At 39.0% G+C, this 19,628-nt stretch overlaps 2 protein-coding genes across 2 annotated transcripts in view; one reads left to right on the top strand and one right to left on the bottom strand.

Annotated features, from left to right (window-relative positions):
- The window catches only part of LOC124612360, a 54,253-nt gene extending 47,184 nt beyond the window's left edge, over nucleotides 1-7,069 (top strand). Inside the window, exon 5 of the mRNA XM_047140517.1 lies at nucleotides 6,623-7,069. Within this exon, the coding sequence (XP_046996473.1) occupies nucleotides 6,623-6,826 (204 nt within the window). The 3' untranslated portion in view covers nucleotides 6,827-7,069. The remainder of the gene's footprint in view (nucleotides 1-6,622) is intronic.
- The window catches only part of LOC124612359 (importin subunit alpha-3), a 110,888-nt gene continuing 98,329 nt past the window's right edge, over nucleotides 7,070-19,628 (bottom strand). The window contains exons 10-11 of the mRNA XM_047140516.1: nucleotides 11,511-11,602; nucleotides 7,070-8,110 (exon numbers count right to left, since the gene is read on the bottom strand). Coding sequence (XP_046996472.1) covers nucleotides 8,015-8,110; nucleotides 11,511-11,602 — 188 coding nt within the window. The 3' untranslated portion in view covers nucleotides 7,070-8,014. The remainder of the gene's footprint in view (nucleotides 8,111-11,510; nucleotides 11,603-19,628) is intronic.

Consider the following 19,628-nt stretch of genomic DNA (forward strand, 5'->3'; position numbering starts at 1 on the left):
GAACAAGTTGGTTGAGTGGGTGGAGCTCGAAATCACCGCAAAATAGCAGTCCAAGTTGTTGGATATGGCAATAGGGTCCACAATGATATCTGTTACGGTCAGGCCGGGAATCGAGGATTTGACCTTGGACCTAGAGGCAACAGAGGTTGGCCCACACGACAGAAGAGGGACAAACTGTTAGAAGAACTAGTAAAGGAAATTCAGCTATCATTTTTGCTGTCACAAAGAATGGAATGACATTGCACACGCAATTGTTTATAATGAATACAGTTCACCACCATAGGATGTCTGTTAAAAACATGAAGAGCATGTCTCCGTGTGGGGGGTGAATCGCGTCGCAACACACCTCAGTCCACCAGGCGGCAACCTGGACACAGTATGGTAAAGTGTAAGGTAAGGAATGTTCTGCAGCTGTAATGATAATGCTGTAAGGGTAATTTCATTAGCTATTTAGTTTGTCACCACAGCTGGGAAATGGTATTCATCAAAGGACACCAGGAAAGAGTAAAGCCTCCAGTCAGCCTTAGGAATGTTGTAATGTAATGTTAGCCATTTAAGTTATTGGCAGTTATGCTGACTCCCGCATGAGTTGGAAGGCCATCCTCGGGCGGATGGGGGGGTGTTGCGTTTCAGAGTGAAATTTGAGAAAATGCGAGAGGTCAAAGCAGTTGTAAGGATGCAATTTTGTTTCTTGAAGGCAGAAAACAATGCTGCAATTCCAAGAGCATCCTAGGAGGATCTCCGTGTCAGGCAAGAAAACCATTTGCCTTTGATTTCTTAGAGCCTTTGCAGTTAGCAGATGAAGTCTCAGATGTTTGTTGGCTGGAGAGACTTTTAGCCTTTGCAGGAGTATTCGTTTTATCCTTTCCCGATTGTGTAGCAGGAAATTTGGGCACTGGAGGTGAAGATTTGGTGGCTCATTCCACAGCTGGAGGAGGAGGAAGGTTTGCTACTGTGACAGTGGACAATTTCACAAGTGCAATGCTGAATTGAAGGTCACAAGTATCTGACAATGTACGTCATGAAGCGAGGCCTAGCAAGAACAGTACTACACTGGATGGTAAAATGCAGGGCTTTCAACTAGCAAACAAGTTGCATGTGACAGGATAAGATACATTTTCCTTCTCCTGGGTGGTCTGCTCATCAAGATACACTGTACACTCACGAGAAGAGGTGACACGGTCACCATTACAACTGATACAGTGAGGAGGAGGAGGCGGGCAATCACCCTCGTAAGCATCCCTAGCACAAGTAAGACATTTGGCTGTGTTTTTACAGTACATTTGAGTGTGGTTGTAAAGTGATACTAGTAGTAATTCATTCTGTTTGTAATGTACAGTTGGACTGATGATTTCATAGCCTGCTTTTATCTTCGATAGAAGCACTATATGATCAGACATGAGCAAAAGAATGGTCTCCAGAAGCAAAGTCCCATTACATAAACAATAACAGGATTTCACGTGTCTTGCAATTGCATCAACACCTTTCTGAATAATAAATGGATTAACCATAGTGAAGAACTGATCTCCTTCGGTACATGATACCACAAGGGACCAAGATGCAGCTGGGAGAGTCGTTGAATCATTAGCCTTGTTCTGTTTACGCTTAGTAGACAGAGACAGACGGTGAGTGGCTCATTACGAAAAGATCCCATGATTGCCAGTGTCTCCTCGGCATGTTGGCATGCTGCTTCCAACTGGGTGGAGGGTGGAATGTGGCAGGTAGTGTGAAGTAAAGCTGGTATGGCCACTGATGAATCATAAGTTCCATCACCTTGCAAATGCAGCTGGTGGAGAAATGGGGCAGTAGCTGGGAAAAAGGTGTTTGTTCTCACCAGGCTTTAACTTAGAAGGTATGAATGCTGAGAGTATGAAAAAATTGGCATTATATTTAAGGAAATGAATATGTTTTGGAATCTTATCACAGAAAACAAACCATTGTTAAATCTAGTACAATAGACACAAATGAAAACTTTGTGAGGAACCTCAACACACATTACAATGGGCAATTTCTCCACAAGTATTCAATTATTCAAAAATTGCTGCAGGAAATGATTACAACAGAACTTAAGACTTCAAAGATTAGAAAAGTTTTATCCCCATAATACTGTTTCAGAGACAGACTGAGGTGATGTGCACAAAGACAAAAAGTTTCATATTGCCCAATTCTCTGGACCACTGTAGGTTAAGAATGTAAAATGAAGTGAAAAATCAGGGGTTCACTGCAAAAGAAAGTCTAGGAATCAGCCTTTTCACTTATTGAGAAACTTCATGGATGTGTCACTCTTCAGTATTCTTGATTTATCTTTACAGCAACATCAAATCCACTGGCAAGGCACACCTTAAAAAATAAAAAGAACTCTCCTCAGGGAATGATGTAAGAAATGGTATGTCCTCATAGAGAAGAGTGTCAGTATGCCACAAATCACAACAGAAAGGATATTCGACAAGCCATGGCACATTGTAGAATTACTTGCCAACAGCCAAACATCGAAAAGAAGTTTCATGCATCCACATAAATTAGAACGAAAACTTAATCTAACGTATAGAAAATGCACAAAAATATTTGCAAAAATGTGTTGTAATGGCAGGACAATTATAATTTATAGTATTGCACTTTATCTAACACAATGAAGGTCACAATATTATCATGAATACTTTTTACTCATTCTGTGACTCGAACTCCTCATAATTTCATAATACAGTGAAACCTCTTTATAACGTTCCTCCATATAATGTTTTCCTCTATGTTACGTCCGTTTTTTTTTTCGGTCCTGACTAAAAGCCCATATAAACAATGTTAAATTTTCCTCTTTACTGCGTTTCCTCTATATTACAGTTTCCTCCATGTAAAGCTCATATTTTTGGAACCCTGCTCAATTATTTACCTCTTTATAACGTTTAAGTGACTGGATGTAGATGCATCGGGTTCCGTTCTGTGGTTTCAGTTTGCACCGGCTCGAAAAGCCCGCGCTCAGCGTATTTCATATGTCAGCGGCAAAACCCGGTCACATGACATGTGACGCACATTCTGCTTGCGATCTTTTTGGCGCCATTTCAGCCGATGCTTTGTATTAGTACTTAGTAGCGTGTTGTATGAGCTGAGCAGCTAACAGTTCGTGTGCCTAGTAAGTGTGTGTCTCTTCGATATAACATTTTTTAAAAGCTTTTATCAGTGGACATGAGTGAAAAGCGGAAGAATATTTCTCTGGAAGAGAAGGTTTCTATTATTAAAAAAGTGGAGGCATCTTCTGGCGCGAGTCACGTGGAACTAGCGAAGCAATTGGGACTGGCCGCTTCAACACTCAACACTATTATGAAAAACAGATCATCAATAATGGAAGGGTTTGAGAATTGTGGAAATTTGAAACGTATGCATTTGAAACAATCGACATGACGAAATGGAGAAAGTTTTATTAACTTTGTTTCAGCAAGCACGTGCTGCAAACGTTCCTATAAATGGAACTATTTTGAAGGAGAAGGCGCTTCAAATATCACTGCAGTTAGGAACTGACAATTTTAAGGCGTCCAATGGATGGATTGATAAATTTCGACAGCGTCATGGTGTGGTGTGTACAAATCGGAATGTGGAGAAAGTAAAAGTGTGGACGAACCAACTGTAGCTCAATGGATGCAGACTCTCCCTAATCTGATACAGGGCTACAAACTGCGTGACATAACGCTGACAAAACCGGCATGTTTTTCAATTTAATGCCGGATAAGACATTTACTTTTCGTGTGGAAAATTGCCATGGCGGTAAGAAGAGCAAGGAACGTCTTACTGTTTTGTTGTGTACAAACGCTGATGGCAGTGAAAAACTGAAACCTTTGGTTATCGGGAAGCCAAAAAATCCGAGGTGCTTCAAAAACATTTCCACGTTTCCGTGCAAATATACAAACAATGCCAAGGCATGGATGACGAGTGAAATATTTTTACGTTTTCTCAGAGAATTTGACGTCAAAATGGGGAGTGCTGCAAGAAAAGTGCTGCTGTTTGTGGATAGATGTGCGGCACATCCACCAGACGTACCCTTTCTTAGAAATGTTAAAGTAATTTTCCTGCCACCCAACTGCACCAGCCGTCTGCAACCTTTGGACTTGGGCATAATACACGCCCTTAAGGTTAAATATAGGACAGCCCTTGTAAAAAAGGCCTTGAATTTGATGGACCAAAGAAAACCAGGAAGCCAGCAAAACTCACAACTGAAACTGAATATTTTACAGGCAATAAATTTAATTATGTACTCATGGAGGGAAGTAAGTGCTGAAACTATTAAAAACTGTTTCACAAAAGCGGGTTTCTGTGAGAATGAGATGGCAGCTTCTGTGGAAGAAGTTGCAAGTGATTTGCAAGAGTTTCAACAATTAATAGGCAGTGATTCTGTCACTTTTGAGGACTTCTTGGCTGTGGATGACAATGTGGCAACCACAGGAGTACAAAGTATTGAGGAACTGACTGCAGAGAGAAGCTTGGAGAGTAATAGTGGTAGTGAAAGTGACAGTGACAAGGAAGATGACCCTGTACCCTCTTATACTAAGGCAGCTGAAGCCTTTGAAACATTCAGGAGATACATGATGGCCCATAGACTTTAGGACAGAACAGTAGTTCAACTTGCTCATTTGGAGCAAGAAATGATTGCCATAGAGTCTAGGAGAAATAGAAAACAAGCAACCCTGCTTGAATATTTAAAAAACATCATAGGTATGTTATTTTTAGATTGCTTAGGTTCCTAGAGTTTCGTGCAAATTTAAGTTCCATTTGATAATTTAATTATTGAAGTAATTTTTTTGTAACTAATGCTTTTATAATCTGTGCCATTTACTGTGTTTTTATGTAATTTGTTCAGCATATCATAAACAAAATTTGGCTCATATTCTATAATTGGGTCAACTGAAGAATGGGATACCACCTGTCAGCTTTGGAGAATGATGTCAATCTTAAGAATCTGTTATAACTTTTTACTGTACAAACTGATCCATTTACTTTCACCCATCCACCTACCGAGCCCCATGTTTTAATTTAAAAAACTAATCATTTGATACATTGATCATTTGCAATAAATATCATATATTGTGAAAATTTAAAATGTCATCTATGGCACCATTTGTCAAAGCTGATTAGTGGTATCCTGATCTTCAGTAATGCCCTATAATTATTATTTGGAAGCCTTCCTCTTTGTAGTGTGTTCCTCTGTACAGTGTTCAAAATTTGTGGTCCCTTGAAAAACGTTATATAAAGGTTTCACTGTATTGTTTTCATAACTAGCTTTTTGTATCCGTTTTGAGGGAAGGGTCTTCTAGACACCTCCCATACATTTTTGCGAGTTCAGTCACTTGTGCATAACCACTTTTTTTGTGTGTGTGTGTGTGTGTGTGTGTGTGTGTGTGTGTGTGTGTGTGTGTGTGTGTGTGTGTGTATTTTTTGCAAGAGCAACTAATCCTTACATTTTTGATTTGGCCACTCAGAATTTAGCCATACATGTTTGTCATATACATCCCACATCTATACCACTTGTCAAGTAACCATTTCCTGAGCGAGCATAAAGATTGTTATGATCACAAGCATTTCACATAAAATGGGTACATAATAAGACTACATTCTGCTGTGAACAAGCTTGCCATACACACTGTGAGGTGCTTATTGCCTCCGGGCAAAAAACAATAATTTCATTGTGATTGCACACATTGTGGCTTTTCTGCCTGAGAAAATAGCATGTAAAGTTGTATAGGCCAAGGTGGTCCAAGCAAATGAAAACACTTTTGTTAGAGATGAAAAGACAAGTGTTTCGGGACTCATTTTAAACCATATCTCTACAAGGAAATAGACACTAGCTACATCTCAATAGAAACGTTAACACACCAGAATCTGCCTACTCTTCAATTTACCAATTAATAAATTTTACTGAGTACACACAATATTACAAAAAGGATAGATTGCCACTCACCATGTAGTGGAGACAATGAGTCACAGACAAAAACAACCGAAAGACTGCTAAACAAGTAAGCTTGTGGCCAAAAGGCCTCCTCCTGAATTAAATAATTCAGAAGGCAGCTTCCTGGCCAAAAGTTCACTTGTTTAGCAGTCTTTTGTTGTCTGCAACTCAACATCTCTACTATTTACTGACTAAACGAGGAATACAATAATTTCTTTGTAGCTTTAGGAGAAGTATGAACTACAGATTAATATATGAATAAAGCTGTCACATTTCTGAGATTCAAACAGGGACCACTTGTAATTCGTACATAAATTTGATAACAATATTTAAAAGATGGATTGCTACTTACCACACAGAGGAGGCAGTGGCAGATAGGCACATTGCTAGGAGACTGCTGTGCCTGTCAGCCACTGAGTGCCTTCTCTATGTGGTAGGAACGATCTATTATTCTCACATTATTATTTCATGCTATTAGATTTGCTCTATTGTTTGATAAACATTTGTGTGTATACTGTTATTGACGAAACCATATTCAACAATTACAGCTAGTCTACTATCATTTTAGAAATATGTAACTTGACTGACTTCTTGATTCTGTAATTTCAAAATCATTCCCAACTGGCAAGATGTGTATCTAATCTCTGCTATTTGTTCAAAGAATTTACATTGCTGTGCTTCTTTTTACAGACAAGAAAGAAACACAGAAGAAACCAAGAAAGAAAAATTAATATTCTTGAAGAAAACTCCTCACAGCTAATGGTGACAAGAGGACCATTACATCTCTCTGTAAATTTTCCACCAAATACCACAGTAAGATTTCATAACAGTCAACAAAACAAAATTTTACAGAAAGAATTCTGTGAATGTAAATCAATAAAGAAATCAACATAGTCGTTTTTTCGTTCAGCAGTATACAAGATAAACTTCTCTACACACGAGAGCTGTAACCTTTCAGTAACTGTACTCTTCAAACACGAATCTTGTTTCAGCCTGTTCAGTACTAACTTCAGTTCCAACCTAAAGTGTGTACGATATAACTAATTTTGTGAAGTTTCTTAATGTTCTTTTTTAATTTCATTATATGTAATTACCATGTGTGTTGAGAGAATAAAATTAAGAGGTAACTATCATGAATTATATGTACACTATCTAGAGAACTTTATTTTCCCAGTATCTGTAAAACAAATTGAAATTTGATAATGAACAACAACTCTCATTAATTTACAACATACCAATTGCACATAGGTTATACCTATGGTCAAATTAACAATTTAGAATGTTTCTTTTTCCAAGATGAATTAGTTTAAGCACTGTGTGATAAATTAGTGACGACATCCTCCTGCCAACCTGTAGTCAGGAAACTGGCATAGCAACAAATGGTAATACTCACTTGTGTCTGATGATCTGCTTTCACAGCATAACATTTTACAGCTTCCAGAAAGCACCATATAAGTTAGTGTGTGTGTGTGTGTGTGTGTGTGTGTGTGTGTGTGTGTGTGTGTGTGTTCTATTATTACAGACACACAATTTAATTCAGTTACCATTTGTACAAGAGGCACCATCATACTACAAACACACAATTTCTGTATTTAGAGACAAATACAATTTCACCATTTTCAAGTGTACTTCATTAACACTCCAGACAAAATGTAATATGCCACAAGTATGTCTGACATTACATGACATGCCACGTAACAGTGAAGAAGTTCATAATATTTAATTAGTCAAACAAATAACCAAAGGCATATAATCTGCAGCCACATATGAATGTGTGCTAATTATGATTATACGACTTCCATACATCTGCACTTTTAAGCAGTTCAAGTATGCAGTGTATCTCACTAAAAAGCCAGTACTTACAAATGTAAGTTATTTTCTTTGTAAAAACCATGGCTCTTCAGCCTTTTAAAAAACACCACTGTCATAAATAGTTTCTGAATCTATGTACAGATGGAAGCAGTCATACTATAACAGGGTCTGCACCAAGCTTGCATTTTCAACAGCTTAGCAGTCACAGCACTTTAAGAGAATCCGTTCAAAATGTAGTCCAATACTGTGACTTTATATATAAAATGTCCATCAGAACTTAAATCCTTCATTTGGTATGTTTGAACTTGGATCAAACTGGAAGCCAGTATCTGATGATGTAGGTACCAAATTTGGATCCTCCTCCGCCTGGAACAAATATAAAATCAATCAAAAATTTTAAATATTTTATAAATAACATTTACTGCACATATGTTCTTTTCCTTACTCTCTCCCACTCACATTTGTTCTTGAGAAAAATCACAATCTGAAGAAGAAATATCTTAAAACTCATAGCAAACTATTCACAGAAAACCGGAAAGAGAGACATGAAAATGCTGAGTGAGCTATATCATCCTCTAACTGTTTTATTCATTCTCTTCCCTTAAAGAGGAACAGGCTGGTTTTAATTATTTATTTAAATTTGAGTCATATTTAATAACTATATATGAAACTTGCTAGAAAATTAAAAACACTGTCTGACCAGGATTTGGGGCTTGAACCTTGCCACAGCAGTGCCCTTGCTGACTGAGCTGACCAGGCTCAATATCTAACCTGCCTCACAGCTTTACTTATGATAGTACCACTTTCCTTCTTTCCGAAGTTTACAGAAATTCTCCAGCAAATCTTGCTAAACTAGCTCTCTTGGAAGAAAGGATACTGCAGAGAATTGACTTCGCCACAGCCTAAAAGATTTTTACTAGAATGAATCCTTCGCTCTGCAGTGGAAGGTGCACAGTTTGGAAACTTCCAGACTGGTTAAAACTGTGCAGCAAGGTATGCACAAGACTTTTTGCAGAGTAAAGAAAATAATAAAGAGGTACTGGGAGGAAAGAAGCTGTGAGAGCATGTCTTATGATTTGCTTGAACAGTTCTGTTGGTTAGACCATTTCCTGTGAAGAACAAAGTTCCAAGGTTGAATCCCAGTCCAGCACACAGTTTTAATATGATAAGAAGTTTTGAAACAACGTACACACTGATGCAGAGTGAAAGAGTCATTCTGGCATATTTACATTCTCTCCCCATTTACTTTGTCTACACTTTACTACATGATTTAAACATTTTTTGATATCAAGGGTTTGTATTGGTATCAACTTCTATCACATTCCATTACAGTTTTCTCCAAACACTTGTACTTGTTGTTGTTGTTGTTGTTCTTCTTGTTGTCTTCAGTCCTGAGACTGGTTTGATGCAGCTTTCCATGCTACTCTATCCTGTGCAAGCTGCTTCATCTCCCAGTACCTACTGCAACCTACGTTCTTCTGAATCTACTTGGTGTATTCATCTCTTTGTCTCCCTCTAGGATTTTTACCCTCCACGCTGCCCTCCAATACTAAACTGGTGATCCCTTGATGCCTCAGAACATGTCCTACCAACCGATCCCTTCTTCTAGTCAAGTTGTGCCACAAACTTCTCTTCTCCCCAATCCTATTCAATACCTCCTCATTAGTTATGTGATCTACCCATCTAATCTTCAGCATTCTTCTGTAGCACCACATTTCAAAAGCTTCTATTCTCTTCTTGTCCAAACTGGTTATCGTCCATGTTTCACTTCCATACATGGCTACGCTCCATATAAATACTTTCAGAAACGACTTCCTGACACTTAAATCTATACTCGATGTTAACAAATTTCTCTTCTTCAGAAACGCTTTCCTTGCCATTGCCAGTCTACATTTTATATCCTCTCTACTTCGACCATCATCAGTTATTTTGCTCCCCAAATAGCAAAACTCCTTTACTACTTTAAGTGCCTCATTTCCTAATCTAATTCCCTCAGCATCACCCGACTTAATTCGACTACATTCCATTATCCTCGTTTTGCTTTTGTTGATGTTCATCTTATATCCTCCTTTCAAGACACTGTCCATTCCGTTCAACTGCTCTTCCTAGTCCTTTGCTGTCTCTGACAGAATTACAATGTCATCGGCGAACCTCAAAGTTTTTATTTCTTCTCCATGGATTTTAATACCTACTCCTAACTTTTCTTTTGTTTCCTTTATTGCTTGCTCAATATACAGATTGAATAACATCGGGGACAGGCTACAACCCTGTCTCACTCCCTTCCCAACCACTGCTTCTCTTTCATGCCCCTCGACTCTTATAACTGCCATCTGCTTTCTGTACAAATTGTAAATAGCCTTTTGCTCTCTGTATTTTATCCCTGCCATCTTCAGAATTTGAGAGAGAGTATTCCAATCAACATTGTCAAAAGCTTTCTCTAAGTCTACAAATGCTAGAAACGTAGGTTTGCCAACACTTACTGCTGAATTTTTCACACCTCATTCGTTAACTCCATCTGAAATTAAAGTTTCCTCTCATCGTTGTCTACTTACCACGATTGATTTCAACATAACACTCCACTGCTTTGACTATCTGCTTTTACTATTTTACCACATTATTTTGATAAATCCCCTGTTCACACTTATTTCTTCTAATTCATGTCACTATTATAATTAAATACTATCTACTAAAAACTAGCGCATTCTAGTCAACTGAGTCTTAAGATAATTAATGATTTAACTCATAGTTCACTCAAATTTTATTTTCTGTATCTTTCTGAGGCAAATGAAATAATCACCCTACTATATTTCTATTTTAAGTGGTTACATGATTTAACAACTTAGCTCTCCCATCTACCTTAATAACAGAAACCTAAAACATTTCTATTATATGCAAGACTACTACATAACAGTTTATCTATTTGAAGGCAAATAATCTTGTGCCACACATACCTATTCAATTTACTGTTGGTCCAGAGGAGAATAATGAAGTCTTGAGCTTAATGATTGAACATGCGTAACTTAATGCTATTATACATTTTTTAGAGTAAAATCATCTGCCGAGTTACGCAGTTCATTCCTAATGTACTCCCACAATACACAACTTATTACAATTTCCCCATTAGCCTCCCAACTGATTCTCCCCGTATTCCAATAAACGGATCTTCCTAGCTTCTTTGTCCCCAACTTGCCTGTGATCAATGCAGTGATTTCTCTGGTTTACATTATTTTTAATGGAAATACACATAATTGTTTGAAGTATCTGAAGCTACAGTGCCTTCAGGCGTATGAGTTTAGTTTTCCTTGTTCTGCTATTTTAACCCATGGAATTCACTAAAGGATAGTTAAGTTTCCTTGGGCTTCACTGAACATTTTATTTAGTGCACTGTCTTAAGAAAAACAAAAAAGATCTATACTGTGTAGCTTGTTTGGAACCTTTGTGTGTATGCAAGAACGTTTTTGTCACCACTACAATGCCACTATTAATTACAAGTCAAACTCCGAAATTTCAAAAATGTTAAGATAAAAGAATTCTTACACAGTTTTGATTGGAGGTATTAAAGTAACCATTTAAGCAAACACTAATGTCTCAAATATTTAAAAAATATTCAGCAACAAAAATATTAATTTGCCTTTCATTGTTAAATTTTTCATATAAGAATCAAGGTCCATTTTGACATGCACAAATGTTGCTAACAGGAAAATTAAGCTGTGGCTAACTAATAAGATTTGAGTAAATATATATATAAATATATATATATACTTACATCTTCTGAAAAGTATTGTTCTATAATATCATAAGCAAGTTTATATATTTCAACGTTTTCATGGTTCTGAAGTGCTTCAATTTTGTCCAAACCTGTTGAAAAATAAACAGTTACTAAACTGCAAAAGATTTTTCTATTGTAGAAGGATAAACAATACATGTCAAACCAACACGAAACAATTGTGACACCTTGGTTCTGGGCCAAAGAGATGAAAGTTCTCAGATGTACACACTTCACTGAAAAGTTACAGGACAGTTTTTTATGTCATTAACAAAACTTGATACTGAAAGTAAATTTTTAACACATTACAAGTTTTACAAACAAATGACAACTGGTAACAGGATTAAGTGAAAAATTAAAGCTTTAGCACTGAGCACATTAAAACAATTTACTACTGTATGTTCTTGTCTTGAGCAGATATTTCTCTATCTAAATCAGCTACTTATTTATCCTGTTTTGTCTCTATCCCTACTCAACAACAAAAACAGATCTTTTATGAAAAAACAACTATCCATTAAGGGCTTGGTACAAGTGTGTGACCAAGAGCCGTGTAACTTGAATAAATGCTTTTCCTAACAACCCCCAAGCATGACTTCTAACAAATATCTTAAACTTTTCCTATTTTCATGCAGTAAGATTAATGTGTGATATATACAGTAAGCTTCCAATTACCTGATGAGTACAATGTCCAGGCATAGTTAAGTGCTTTTTTTTTATGTGAGAGGGAGACTGAAGTATTTTGTTATGATTGGAATGAATATTTTCATTCAGGAGACAGTATTAGGCAAGTGGCTCACATTTTAGTACGAGAAGACAATGTAGGCTCTAATCCCAACATCTGACACCCTTTAAATATTTTTCAGTTTTAACCCATTTCTTTTAAATGTGGAGACCATAACCTATTAATGTCTGTGGTGGCCAATTTTCCTGTCTGTCTGCCTAGTCATTTCCTCAGCTGCTAAAGGTCAATATTTCCAACTCTAAGCTGAAAGTAAAAGATGGTTCACATTTTCTTCTGTAATGGTTAATTCCAGAACTATTGTGTTGCCTCGATACAAAATTAAAAAATACCACTGATAGGAGGAGGAATGCATTCTAAAACTGATGGTTGACAATAGTGTTAACTTCTATCACATTTCTTGTCACTGCCAAATTACGGACTGGTATTTGGGCTAGGAAGATGACAAAACACAAATGTGTTGTTCCAATGAATATGTGGCCCGGATGGAGGATCACAGATGGCCTCGGAAGCTCCTGGATTTCACACCTACAGGAAAGAGATCGCCAGGGAGATCCAAGAAGCGTTGGAGGGATGGACTCCATGAAGATTTAAACCAAGTGTCAATAGATGTGGACGAATGGCGGATAGCAGCAATGGACAAAATACAGTGGAGGAGGAAACTTGTAGATGCGTGCGGTCCACTGGGCCTGATCACGTAGTAGTAGTAGTAGTAGTAGTAGTAGTAGTTCCAATGATCGAAAATAACAGTAAGTTATGGCACAGGGTGTATACACCGTCAAAGAAAAAAAATACCCAAATTTTTCCCATATTTCCCAGTTAATAGTACACTTTCTGCTGGGTGAAAATACACTTTCCGTGTTAAGTGACAGTATACTTTTCCTTGGAACCGTAAAACTTATCAATCCTTTGAATGGTTAGGGTTTTATACACTGGCACAGAATTTCCCGGCACTTCAGGAAACAAAATTCAGGGGAAGAAAGACATGTTCTGGACAGATCTTTGATGTGCAGTAACATGTACACTGCATATTTTCGTATTACAAACGTATAAATTCGAATTCCACCAAACACCACATGTTACTTTCAGAAGCATTGAAATCAAGATTGTGATGCGCTTTTGTAAGCCAGTCATAGTTCATGTCACACGAACTCGCCAGCCGATGATAGATATTAACAAAATAGGGCATGTGATGTAGTCAGTCAATAGCAACATTGTTAATCAGCGAGCACACACAAATAAGAGAAGTCAATGGTTTAAATTTATGTACATAGTGTTGCTACAAGAAAATAAAAGCTTTTACATATAATATTGGTCTCCATGATTAATAAGCAGCAAGATAAGCTAAGAGCTCACATATAATGGTGATCTTTTTGTGCGTGTTACACTTTAACATACACCACACAAATGTGCCAATAAAATTTTCAACATCATAAATGTCAGGAAATTCTTCTAAATGGCTGTCCGAAGAGTTGATTTGAACGCTCTGTGATTTAAGATATTCATTATACATTCTCGCACGTAGTTCATCTTGCATAAAAGGAAATTTACTTTGTAAGTAATGCTTTTCAAAAACATTCACAATTTTTTCTCACAACCTTTTAGAAGTAAGTTCATTTCAGAAGTTGGCAGAGTGTCAGGGGTCATTGCGCTTGCGCAGCTACAATGACGCTGGAAGCTCATATGCTCGTATGTGTAAAACGATAAGATCTTACATTATGTAATAAAAGAAACAAGACATTCGAGAATACTCCAAGAGCATCGGAATTTCGTGAACCATACTAAAATGCACAATTCGGTTTAAAGCACACATTTGTATGTTCAGATTCGGATATATATTTACTTGGAGCACCAGCATTGTATTATTTAATGTTTGGCTCTTTATTATGCCTTAATGTCATACCTGCTAGAAGATGAAAATGTGCACTTGAAATGCAGCGAACAGCTGAAACTAGCCAACAGTGTGGAATTAAACACTTCATTTCAAATAAATTGACTGCTTCAGCAGTAAAGATTAATAGAAGCCAAATTTCTTCAGCAAACCACCAAAAATTAATTCTATTGTTCTGCAAGCCAATTAATGCACGACTGTCAGAACAGCGGAAATAAAATTAAAATCTGAAATTAACAACATATTTTTAGCCTTCTGTAATTAGGTGAATTTATTTTAATTCACTTGATAGCTCCTGGCCACAAAAATCTATTTCGTTTTCATTTGACGTGAGAGCAATAAACGAATAGGAAACAGCAAAATCACTAAACGTAAACACGGGCCATGTGGAGACTACCCACCTCCCCACTACAACTCACAAGGGGAGGCCGCCAATTGTGAAATTCAGATTCGATTCATACTGTGCATGATAAAAGCTCATGGCTAGAGGCGTAATGTGGCAAAGCACCAAGATGCACTTCTCAGCCGTTGTCGAGAAAATCGACAGTTAAAAGAAACAGTTACGGTGAAATACTCTCTACGACAAATAATTTTCTGCAGCATTGTGGCGCAGCAGTAAGCGCTCGGGTTCGTAATCCGAAGGTCACCGGATCGAATCTCGCGCTATGCAACTTTTTTTTATTTTTTGTAATTCAAATGTACACACACACACACACACACACACACACACACACACACACACACATATCCAATCCATCGTCCACCACCAACTGTCTTCTCCGATTTTCGCCATATGATACGATACGCGTGGTATGCGTCAAACCTGACGAATGATAGAACAATTTTTCAGAATGTCAATCAGGTGTGTTTCCCAACAGATAATTTAAAAAAACAATTGTTCTTGTAAAAATGCATCGCTTATCAGATGTGCTCGATGTCGTGCTGTTTTCTGCTTTCCATGTTTCTATGATAACTATCACTCTGGTTCGTGCGATACTCCAGCTACTTCTGGTCACTAATTGTTAATTATGTGCGATTGTATACCGAACTTTTCAATAAATTGTATACACTTGAATACTATTTGTGATTTGTGTTTTATTTTTCCACGACAAACGACTTTCAACAACTTATTATATGCATATTTGTTGCAACTGATTGCCGGGAATTTATATATATATATAAAAAAAACAAAGATGAGGTGACTTACCGAACGAAAGCGCTGGCAGGTCGATAGACACACAAACAAACACAAACAAACACAAACATACACACAAAATTCAAGCTTTCGCAACAAACTGTTGCCTCATCAGGAAAGAGGGAAGGAGAGGGAAAGACGAAAGGATGTGGGTTTTAAGGGATAGGGTAAGGAGTCATTCCAATCCCGGGAGCGGAAAGACTTACCTTAGGGGGAAAAAAAGGACAGGTACACACACACACACACACACACACACACACACACACACACACACACACACACATATATATATACAGACACAAGCAGACATATTTAAAGACAAAGAGTTTGGGCAGAGATGTCAGTCGAGGCGGAAGTGCAGAGGCAAAGATGATGTTGAATGACAGGTGAGGTATGAGTGGCGGCAACTTGAAATTAGCGGAGATTGAGGCCTGGTGGGTAACGGGAAGAGAGGATATATTGAAGAGCAAGTTCCCATCTCCGGAGTTCGGATAGGTTGGTGTTGGTGGGAAGTATCCAGATAACCCGGACGGTGTAACACTGTGCCAAGATATGCTGGCTGTGCACCAAGGCATGTTTAGCCACAGGGTGATCCTCATTACCAACAAACACTGTCTGCCTGTGTCCATTCATGCGAATGGACAGTTTGTTGCTGGTCATTCCCACATAGAATGCATCACAGTGTAGGCAGGTCAGTTGGTAAATCACGTGGGTGCTTTCACACGTGGCTCTGCCTTTGATCGTGTACACCTTCCGGGTTACAGGACTGGAGTAGGTGGTGGTGGGAGGGTGCATGGGACAGGTTTTGCATCGGGGGCGGTTACAAGGATAGGAGCCAGAGGGTAGGGAAGGTGGCTTGGGGATTTCATAGGGATGAACTAACAGGTTACGAAGGTTAGGTGGACGGCGGAAAGACACTCTTGGCGGAGTGGGGAGGATTTCATGAAGGATGGATCTCATTTCAGGGCAGGATTTGAGGAAGTCGTATCCCTGCTGGAGAGCCACATTCAGAGTCTGGTCCAGTCCGGGAAAGTATCCTGTCACAAGTGGGGCACTTTTGTGGTTCTTCTGTGGGGGATTCTGGGTTTGAGGGGATGAGGAAATGGCTCTGGTTATTTGCTACTGTACCAGGTCGGGAGGGTAGTTGCGGGATGCGAAAGCTGTTGTCAGGTTGTTGGTGTAATGATTCAGGGATTCCGGACTGGAGCAGATTCGTTTGCCACGAAGACCTAGGCTGTAGGGAAGGGACCGTTTGATGTGGAATGGGTGGCAGCTGTCATAATGGAGGTACTGTTGCTTGTTGGTGGGTTTGATGTGGACGGACGTGTGAAGTTGGCCATTGGACAGGTGGAGGTCAACGTCAAGGAAAGTGGCATGGGATTTGGAGTAGGACCAGGTGAATCTGATGGAACCAAAGGAGTTGAGGTTCGAGAGGAAATTCTGGAGTTCTTCTTCACTGTGAGTCCAGATCATGAAGATGTCATCAATAAATCTGTACCAAACTTTGGGTTGGCAGGCTTGGGTAACCAAGAATGCTTCCTCTAAGCGACCCATGAATAGGTTGGCGTACGAGGGGGCCATCCTGGTACCCATGGCTGTTCCCTTCAATTGTTGGTATGTCTGGCCTTCAAAAGTGAAGAAGTTGTGGGTCAGGATGAAGCTGGCTAAGGTAATGAGGAAAGAGGTTTTAGGTAGGGTGGCAGGTGATCGGCGTGAAATGAAATGCTCCATCGCAGCGAGGCCCTGGACGTGCGGAATATTTGTGTATAAGGACGTGGCATCAATGGTTACAAGGATGGTTTCCGGGGTAACAGATTGGGTAAGGATTCCAGGCGTTCAAGGAAGTGGTTGGTGTCTTTGATGAAGGATGGGAGACTGCATGTAATGGGTTGAAGGTGTTGATCTACGTAGGCAGAGATACGTTCTGTGGGGGCTTGGTAACCAGCTACAATGGGGCGGCCGGGATGATTGGGTTTGTGGATTTTAGGAAGAAGGTAGAAGGTAGGGGTGCGGGGTGTCGGTGGGGTCAGGAGGTTGATGGAGTCAGGTGAAAGGTTTTGTAGGGGGCCTAAGGTTCTGAGGATTCCTTGAAGCTCCGCCTGGACATCGGGAATGACCAGTAACAAACTGTCCATTCGCATGAATGGACACAGGCAAACAGTGTTTGTTGGTAATGAGGATCACCCTGTGGCTAAACATGTTTTGGTGCACGGCCAGCACATCTTGGCACAGTGTTACACCGTCCGGGTTATCTGGATACTTCCCACTAACACCAACCTATCTGAACTCCGGAGATGGGAACTTGCTCTTCAATATATCCTCTCTTCCCGTTATCCACCAGGCCTCAATCTCCGCTAATTTCAAGTTGCCGCCACTCATACCTCACCTGTCATTCAACAACATCTTTGCCTCTGCACGTCCGCCTCGACTGACATCTCTGCCCAAACTCTTTGCCTTTTAATATGTCTGCTTGTGTCTGTATATGTGTGGATGGGTATGTGTGTGTGTGTGCGAGTGTATACCCGTCCTTTTTTCCCCTAAGGTAAGTCTTTCCGCTCCCGGGATTGGAATGACTCCTTACCCTCTCCCTTAAAACGCACATCCTTTCGTCTTTCCCTCTCCTTCCCTCTTTCCTGATGGGGCGACCGTTGGTTGCGAGGGCTGGAATTTTGTGTGTGTGTGTGTGTGTGTGTGTGTGTGTGTGTGTGTGTGTGTGTGTGTGTGTTCTGTCGACCTGCCATCGCTTTCGTTCGGTGAGTCGCATCATCTTTGTGTGTGTATATATATATATATATATATATATATATATATATATATATATATATATATATATATATATATATATATATATATATATTTTTTACAAAAAAAAAACAAATAATAAAAAAAAGTTGCATGGCGCGAGATTCGATCCGGCGACCTTCGGATTACAAACCCGAGCGCTTACCGCTGCGCCACGACGCTGCAGAAAATTATTAATCGTAGAGAGTATTTCGCCGCAACAGTTTCTTTTAACTGTCGATTTTCTCGACAACGGCTGAGAAGTGCATCTTGGTGCTTTACCACATTACACCTCTGGCCATGAGCTTTTATTATGCGCAGTATGAATCGAATCTGAATTTCACAATTGGCGGCCTCCCCTTGTCAGACTGCTCTGTGCATCAGTCCTGGATCTATGATTATTTCTGAATCGGCGCAATACTAGATTCTTCAAAAACATGTTCATTTTGTAGTGTGTATCTTTCTGAAGAGCCTGATCCATAAAATGTGTTCGAGGAAATGTTATTTCGTATTAAATGTGTCACAGTGCGTCACCACGCCTCTTCACACAGCATTGTTCTATTGCACATCACTGTATTTCACTCAGTGGAATTCAAACATATAAAATTTTGTAATGGATGCCATCAAATTATATTCAGGACAGTGGAAATTAAAATGTCCTGTGGTCCCTCTTGCCCCCAGTCGGCCAGTTTGACATCCTGCCCCTCAAACTCACAACTAATACTTGATGGGATTATTTGTAACCGTGAGAACAAGTACTCTTCAGAAAATTTGCACTCTAGTGCCTATTAGCTAATAACTTGGCTGTTAAGTCCTAGCATTTTTTTCTCTCGAATCTTGCTACAGTTTTATATGGCACACTTTTACTTTACGTGAAAGAATTTATTACCTCAATGTTCATCAAACATTTTGCCACATGGGGGGAAAAAAAAAATGCTGTTAATACAAATAGTGCCCAAGACTGATATGGTTTTTCAAACTGATTACATGTATTTTGTGACTGTCCGCTAGATAAAATGAAGCAGGCCTGCTAATATGGCAGCAATTTTAATGCACATCAAATAAACAGGTGTTATGGCACAAATGGTCATTTTTATAACACCACAGAATATAATTCATGAAGGACCAATATCAAATGCCTATTAGGCCTACTAAAAGCAAAAACCTTTTATGTTAGGAAATAGTTTCTAATTTCATTCATACACTCCAGCTTCTCTAACACGAGATCGGAAAGTAGTAGTACGAAGTTTTACATAAATTTGGAATCATATTCTTCCATAATGTGTGTGATGCCCCATTTTTTCTCCTTCCTCATTCTAACAAACAATCTCATCATCACTAATTCTGTAACTATTACTGCTAATGTTGAAACTTTTTCTCCGGTTAACTTCACTAACCCTGCCACAATCACCAGTTTAGTTATCACGCATTTATTCTCCAGTTGGGCGTTATTAAGTGTTCGTACAACGTGTTTTCTGCAGCACTCCCAGAATAGAACGTAAGCGGGTGCTA

The sequence above is a fragment of the Schistocerca americana genome, chromosome 4 (genome assembly GCF_021461395.2).
Source record: "Schistocerca americana isolate TAMUIC-IGC-003095 chromosome 4, iqSchAmer2.1, whole genome shotgun sequence".
In the NCBI taxonomy this organism is placed as follows: domain Eukaryota; kingdom Metazoa; phylum Arthropoda; class Insecta; order Orthoptera; family Acrididae; genus Schistocerca; species Schistocerca americana.